Genomic DNA, 8596 nt, shown 5'->3' with positions numbered 1-8596 from the left:
TTCTTTTGAAGCCTATTTGTCCCAATCTCATTATTTTATTTTTTATATCTAGACATGTGTTAAATTTAGATTTCCTTTGCAGATATATTTTTACCCTACATTTTTTTTTAGAGTGTTGTCAACTCAATTTTCGCTTTGCTGAACTATTTCCTAGCATTAGCTACATATTGAAAAAATTATGCATTTCTGTTGTATTGATTGTTTTTCTTTCAAACACACTTTAAAGAAATCAAGTTGTGAATTTTTTTTAAGAAATCAAGTTGTTAGAGGACGTTAAAAGTATAGTAGATATAGTGCAGAATTAATAGTCTATGCAGAGCAACTAAATGATTGTTGATTAACAAACTGTAAGTTAATTGCCAGCAACTCACTAATTTTTTCATCAAAAATACACTAGATTATTTTTTTAATGAAAATGAAATAATGAATATTATATAATATTCTGAAAATTACTTTATTTCATGCATGTATCTTAACAATTTTCGTCAATGTACATATGAACCTTGAAATGCTTTCAATATTTTGAGAAATGCTTAAAAAGAAAAGAAATGCCTTACATTATTAATATCAAAAATTTTTTTAATCCTTTAAAAACTTCAATTTTTGAAAAAATAGCCACATGTTTTTTAAAAGCAATTACTTTTAAAAATGCTACAACTGGCCAGTCATTTTTTCCTAATTTTACTCTATAGTAAATATTCATCAGAAAAAAGACGCTTAAATTTATTATTGCGTATTAAAAAGAAACATTTCTGTTCCCCGACAAATGAGTGATAAAGTAAGTTTAAGGAAATTATTATTTTTTCCTCCAAAAACATAAATGCAAACATTTATATCATATCATGAACTCAAGTAAATATTTATTTCTAGCATCTACTTGACCCTACTTTCATTAAATTGAGAAAGTCATTACAACTCTTTATCATTATCTTGTAAATTATTTTAAAATTAATTATATAAATAGCCAAAATGTGTTTTGATTTTTTTCCCTCCTTTTTTTTTGTCAGACTAAAATTTGAAACTAAATATGGCTATATTTGACTTATTATAGCAGTTTCAAATATGAAAACAAAATATTTTAAAATATAATTTTATAGCAAATCACACTCAATTATTTATTTATTACATTTAAAATTCTATCATATTTTGATTTATCAGATTGATTATATTAATATTTGTTTAAATTTTATACAAAATTCATGACATGCAATCCATAATCTCCAAAAATTGAGTATTAAATTTTTTTGTTTCACATTTGAGTGACATATCAAATATTGTCAAAATTAGTCTAAAAGTTTCGCACAGTTAAAAAATTCATTTTTAATTTCAAAAGGAATGCAACATAGCATTTGCATTGAGATAAAATAATACCTAACATAATTTATACCTTAAAAAGTGAAGATGATGCTAAAACTCATATTTTATTTGAATTAAGTAGTCAAATATAAATTTTATTAGGTAAGAAGCTAAGTTACATAGTTGCACTTCTTTCAAATAAATTCGCAGAAGCAAAATAATAGTATTAATTTTATTTTAAACAAAATTTAAAAAGAAACTTTTGAAAAAAAATTTTTTACACCATTTTTATTTCATAATTTTAAAAAATTCCATAAGATTAATTCCAAGAAATACTTTTAAATTAAATTTCGAAGGAACTCTTTTTGAAATTTAATATTTTGAAATTTAGCGAAAATGGAATGTTTAAAAATTAGTACTCAATAATTAGCTACAAGAATTATACATTAAAAAGTTTTAAAGCATAATTTATTTTTCTAAAATTTCTATTTTGTCTTGAAATCTGATAAATTTATGTTTTCTCTTTTAAGTAGTAAAATTTTAAAATATATTTTTCTCAGCTGTTTTCATTCCATTTAAAAAGAATGTGTCTGCTGACCCTTTTAGTCTAGCTTCTGAAAATGGTCAAACTTTCTTGGTTTGTATGATGAATAACTACATTTCCTCCTCTTCAAACTTGGGCTTTTGTACCCAGTACCCTATATGCTAATGTTCCTATTTTTAAATAGCTTCCTTTTTCAAAAAGATAATTTTATGTTGATACTATTTATGTTTGGAAAAAATTCATTTCATTCTAATTTGTTAAAATATATGTACAATACCTTTACTACTATTTGGGGGGGAAAAAAGTTTAGCAAATTCCGCAGGATTTGGAAGTTGTTTCTAAATCCTGCGATTTGATGTTAAATGATTTGGAAGTTAATGTGCTTGTCATCAGATGTTCCCTTTTGTATATTACTGCAACATGTTACTAATATGTAAATAACAGGAAGAAAATATTATTCAAATTAAAAAAAAAAAAAAAAAATTTTTTTGGAAAGTATTTTTTTATTTAAACAATATTTTTGTTTTATTATTTTCCTTGAGCATTACTATAAAAATTAATTGTAAAATCAAAAACATTTTAAGTTAAACAAATATTTTTAAATTTAATATTTGTTAATGATCGATAAATTTTGATGGCTTTTTATTCCTTCCTCTTTGTGAAACCTATTAAATGCGTATTTAAAATTAAATTTCCTCTCTATTATCTTCTTTCTGTCATCAGGACGTGCTTGACGAGAATGAAATTCAACTTCAGAAAAGATATCCAAAACTACGATTTTTATATTTTCTTTCCATTAAAGAGGAACTTGAACCAACAAAACCCTGACCTGTAGCCTTACCATCAACTACAACGGAATTTCTTTAATTTCAGAAAATATTTTTCTTAGTGGAGCAAAGGTAATGAATAAAAAACTACACATTAATAAGTTGAACAGATAGATAAAAGGACATAACGAGAAATGTTTATCTCTTAAGTTTTGATAATAGGCTTCAACTATTTTAAGCTCTTACGAATTTTTTCTTCTTCTTGTGGAAGAGAACTTAAGCAAGATGTTTTAAAACAAACGGAATTAAAAAAAAAAAAAAAAATTAAGAGTTACAGCATTTGTCTGTGTGACTTTACCTGAATCTGTTTAAATTACTTATCCTTAGTGGTGGACAAATTTCTTTTCATTCCAATTTATTAATATATATATATATATATATATATATATATATATATATATATATATATATATATATATATATATATATATATATATATATATACACTCCTCAAAAGTGAAATTGCAACACCACGAAATAATGCACGTAGCTTCATGCAAATTTCAGGAGCGATAGTAGTGAGATGATATGCAAATGATTAAAAAAACAGACTAATAAAATCATTATAAAGCAATTTATTCAATATCTAATGTGGCCACCTTGGGCAGCTATACAGGCCTCAATCCGGCGAGGCATGCTATCACTGACTCCATTGATGGTTGCCTGAGGTAACCTTTGCCAAGCCACATCCACTGCTGTGCGCAGATCATCGATGGTTTGCGCCATTGGTCCTCTGTTCATGCCACGTCCAATGAGATCCCATAGGTGTTCTATGGGATTCAGATCTGGAGATGCTGCCGGCCAGGGAAAGATGTCAAATCCAGTCAGGCTGTTAAGAGTTCGCCGTGCGACATGCGGCCTGGCATTGCTTTGCTGGAATACCGTGTTGGGTGCGCCCTGCAACAAGGGCAGAACAACGGGATACGCAACTTGTGTGACGTAGCGGTCCGCTGTCAAACTGCCGTGAATGTGTACCAGGGGCGTTCTGCGATCAAACATTATGCCACCCCAAACCATGATGCCCGGTGTAGGACCGTTGTGACGCTCGGCGTAATGGGCTGGTTCGTAGCGTTCTCCGGGTCGCCGCCATACCCGTCGACGGCCGTCATTTCTCCACAGACAGAAACGAGATTCATCCGTGAACAATACCCGATGCCATTGGATGGTCCAGGTACGATGACACCACGCCAGGCGTCTAGCTCTGTGTAAAGCGGTCAACGGTACCCCTGTTACTGGTACCTGTGCACGTAACTGTACTTCGTGCAATCTGTTGCATATGGTTTGGGTGGACACAGATCTACCTGCTCCTGAAGGCAACCGGCTTCGGATGGCACGCGCCGTGGAGAAAGGGTCTCGAATAGTCAACTGGTGAATACGCCGGTCTGTGCGCTCTGACGTGCACCACTTCCTCTTCGGCGTGCACGTAGACCTTCCTGAATCCATCGTGTGACACAACGTTGGATGGTACTCACGTTGTGCCCAACACGAGTTGCTATTGCGCGCAGCGACAAACCAAGTTCATGGAGTTCGATAATACGGTCACGTTCCCCGGTCGTTAACTGATGGTATTGAGCTCGCCGACGTCTCAGAGGCATTTTCTACGCTTTTTCGAAAGTCGCAAATGCTACGCGAAACCTCAGATGCCGTTTATGAGAAGGGAAAGTTGCTGGCTTTTATAGCCCGAATGTGCGCACCACGTGATCAGATGCGTGCGCAAGTTTAATCATTTGCATATCCATCTCACTACTATCGCTCCTGAAATTTGCATGACGCTACGTGCATTATTCCTTGGTGTTGCAATTTCACTTTTGAGGAGTGTATATATATATATATATATATATATATATATATATATATATATATATATATATATATATATATATAATTTTTTGTGGAATAGAAAATTTTAATTTGGCAACTGCTACTTCAGACAGATTTGCCTTGGATGCCACTAGCAACTAAAAATATAAGAAGTGGTAGAAACTACAATTTATTTTTATTAATTAATTTATTGAATTATCCAATCGTAACTACCACCCCGGGTGACTAAAAATATAGGAAGTGGTAGAAACCACAAGGCATTTTTATTTATTTAATCTATTGAATTCAATGGTAACGGTCACAACTTACGTTGAAAATTATTAATATTTAAGTTGAAAACATTTTCGATCCACCTTCAATAGTAAGCTGAAAGATACTTATAAAAAATTGCCTATTTTAATCGCTTTTTGAAATATTTTTGCTGATTATCAGTGACCGCTTTTTACATGTTTAGTCTCCTGTGGCATCGTTGTTATTGTAGAGCAGTGTTTCCCAAAGTGTGGTACGCTTACCCCCAGGGGTACGCGTTCTTATGCGGAATATATTGCAACAAATGAAATTAAAAAAAAAATATTTAAATATAAAGCTAGCCGTGAAAATTTTATTTTATTTACGTATTTTTCTATTGGTTATTTTTTGAAGAGTTAACAGTTAATAACTAGTTACAGCAGCCAGTTGTGATTTTTAACTTTCGGGCAATTTTTTATAGCAAAAAATATTTTAATTTTTTTTATTAGTGTTACACAGCGTTACGATAAATTTAGAAAGGGTGCACAAAAGTCATAAGTTTGGGAAACACTGTTGTAGAGGCATGCTTTACCTCTTTTTTGCTTAAAGATTAATGGTAGCTGACTGATACAGTTTCATCGGAGTGCCTATCCTAGGGGGATATCTGCTCCTTCATCTAAGCTATATTTATATGAAGGATAGGAAGGGTGGTGCGGGGGTTAACTAAGTTAAGTCTCAATTGGAAACATTTTACAATTAAAATAAAATCTGGCATAAGTATATGCATGTTAAATCGAATTGGGAAGTAAAAAATTAATTAGAATAACATTAAAAATAAAAAGGGAAAATATTGACAATTATTTTACAAGTGGGGAAGACTCCCTCGCCTCCCCCCTGTAGTGGTAGCTCTCATACTCATATGTGGTAGTTATCTTAGCATCAGTCTCGCGAGCGGCTCTAACTAATTTATCTGAGTGGGAATGTATAATAAAGTTGGGGTTCAGTAACATTTACTGAGAGAAAATTAAAATAAAATAGCGAGATTAAAGAAACAAATTTAAAGGAGAGAGTATAGAGGTTTTTGCGGCTCAGACTGCCTCGCCTCCCCCGGAGGTATTATCCCCGAGCTTCGCAGGTGCACAGTAGCCACATAGCCTCAGAGAAATAGGAAAAAATACATGATAATAACTGCGCAAAAATATATAGGTGAATATCGAGTGAAAAATTATCTGCATCTATTTACAAAATTTACGGGACAGTACCCCATCGGATAGGAAAAGGGCGGTTGCCGGGCTCAAAATAAAAGTTTTTCAAAGTAGTTGCAACTGCACTTATTACAGGAAAGTGCATCTCTGAAGAAATTGGTGAAGGTTCAGAAGCAAATAGTTTTATATTTCTAGTGGTTTGTAACATTTTAGCACCTCACCGTAAAGAATTCAACGCCTTTTAGAGTATAGCTCAAATCTCAGTGCACTGCCCCGAAGCGACATTAACTGATTCGTCGGTTTTTTTAGACGTATAATTGGGGGAATGTGTGATGTGGAAGTAGAGTTTAAACGCCTTATTTCCGTTATGGAACATCACCCTTTTCCAAAAAAAATAATAATAATAATAATTATTATTATTATTTCGTTGTAAGCATTTAATTTGGGTAAAGAAATACTCTTGCGCTCATGCCTCTCGACTCGACTCGATCTGGTTATTGTTGAAGTACTCTCCCGAGCTAGCGGGCACCAAACTTTTAAATCTATACTTTGCCCTAGAGCAACTGTGACTAATGGCATAGGTATTAGGAGGAAATCAAGGCAGTTGGTGGCTGGAGTAGCATGTTGTTGTGTACAGCTTAGGTAATGATAGTAATTAAAGATATAACGTTAGATAAAAATATATAGGTACCTTAATAAAATGATGATTATACATTTAAATTAACATAGTCAGGATGAATATAAATCAAGTTTACCACCACTACAATTTGTTTGGTTGACCATTGGGAGTCCTGTATTTTGCGGCTAGATCATAAAGAAGTCATCATCATCTTCACTCATGTTTAAGACCACCTCATCATTAATAAGTTTTCTCTTTCTTTTGTAGTACGAAACAAAATATCGAGACTAGAAAAAGTAAGAAAAAAAATTGGGAGAGGGAGGTATAATAACTACATAAAGCATTACCTTGCACGTTGTGCGTTTAAAAAATTATAAACAATCTGTTTTCCCATATGCATCTCTATCGCCAAATATACTGTGTTTTACCTCCGATTTCGGGCATTCTGACTTAAACTGATCTTAATTTTGCTTCAATTAAATGTACCAAAATGAACCTAGGAACAAAACTCATAAGATACGCGCTAATTGCAATTAACATTATCTTTGTGATTTGTGGAATAGGAATGATAACAGTTGGAGCTTTGGGTACCAGACAGGATATGACACATTTCTTGGGTATCAAATATATATCGGCGCCTATAATTTGTATTCTTGTAGGATGTATTATATTTGTGGTAGCATTCTTTGGATGCTTTGGTGCTCTCAAATATAACCACGTTATGGTGCTGGTGTTTGCATTGCTCGTATTTGTTATAATAGTTTTGGAGATTGCCGGTGGTATTTGTGCATATTCATATAGGGTAAAGACTGAGGCTTTTCTTAAAAAGAGCATGGAGGAAAGTCTAAGTCGAAATCATAATGACACCTTAAAAATCTGGGATGCGTTGCAATCACATTTGGAATGTTGTGGCACCAATGGTCCAGCAGATTATAGAAAACATAATTTTACAGTTCCAAGAAGTTGCTGCAAGACCAGTGCTAGCAATGCTACGTGCGTTGAAGCAGATGCTTTTCAGGATGGCTGTTATCTTAAAGTAAGTGAAGTATTCAGCAGGCATGTAATCGCCATTTTTGCGGTTGCTATTGGTTTCGCTATAGTTGAGCTTCTGATATTCATGTCTTCTTTGCTCTTAGCTCATGAAATCAAGAAAGAAAATGAAGCACTTAATTAAGCTGTGTGTTTTGTTAGCATGCTTATATTATTCTAATGCGTAAGATTATTTCTTATTTTTCAAATTTCAATTGGCTGTAAATTTACTTATTCGGACAATGAAGTACAGATAAATAAAATAATATTTACTTGAAACTGAATTAATTTCAAATGTTTGCGGGCAGGAGACATCGAAATGTCTTGAAAACTATTTAGAAATATCTCATTCCTAGACTACAAATTTAAGCGTATAAATATTAAAAGACAATAATATAAATATTAAAAGACAATTAACAAAGTCAAGAATAAACAGCTTGCTTTTTGCCGTCAGTAGAACAAATAATAACAATGATGTAGGGTTGTCAACAACTACGCTCTTTGCAGAATATTTTATAGAGGAGTAAACAATTCAAAACTGTAAAGCTTTCAGAATTCCCGGTAATTATGCTTACATTTTAAAAGCCGCATCACAAGATTACAGGAGCAAACTGATGTTTCATATGATTTTTTAAATCCTTTGCATGTAGTGGTGTGGAAAATAACTTTAAATCAAGTTTACGAAACAAAGATTCATACATTAAAATGTAAACTTAGATTTTGGAAAAGTTCAACGGAATACAAACAAATGTCCCTGCTCAACAACAGGACGAAAAATGAAGGGATCTTGCTGTAAGTGTAGTGAAATGACAATCGCAGATTCCGAAAAGCAGCGAAGAAAAATGTGTTGTAAAAATGCCATGTAGATATGATTAATGATGGTTCTCTATCAAATTTTCAAAAACAGATTTTCAATTCTAGAGTTAAATTGTACTTTAGGTTAATATCTGTCTGATCTCTCGATATTTTTGGTTGAAAAAAAAGCACTTGATTCATGCATCAAAACGATCCTTCAGGTACCGTTATA

At 32.6% G+C, this 8596-nt stretch overlaps 1 protein-coding gene across 1 annotated transcript; it reads left to right on the top strand.

The window, feature by feature from the left end:
* Positions 1 to 7030: 7030 nt before the first annotated feature.
* On the top strand, positions 7031 to 7714 carry LOC107437545 (CD63 antigen-like). The gene has a single exon (XM_071185829.1). It carries the CDS (start codon positions 7031 to 7033, stop codon positions 7712 to 7714), a length of 684 nt encoding a protein of 227 aa, XP_071041930.1.
* The last annotated feature ends 882 nt before the right edge of the window (positions 7715 to 8596 follow it).

This window comes from Parasteatoda tepidariorum, chromosome 5 (genome assembly GCF_982258835.1).
Source record: "Parasteatoda tepidariorum strain Cologne lab strain chromosome 5, Ptep-v5.0, whole genome shotgun sequence".
Classification (NCBI taxonomy): domain Eukaryota; kingdom Metazoa; phylum Arthropoda; class Arachnida; order Araneae; family Theridiidae; genus Parasteatoda; species Parasteatoda tepidariorum.
The sequence above is the reverse complement of the archived record's forward strand: the minus strand, read 5'-3'. Positions and strand labels throughout refer to the sequence as shown.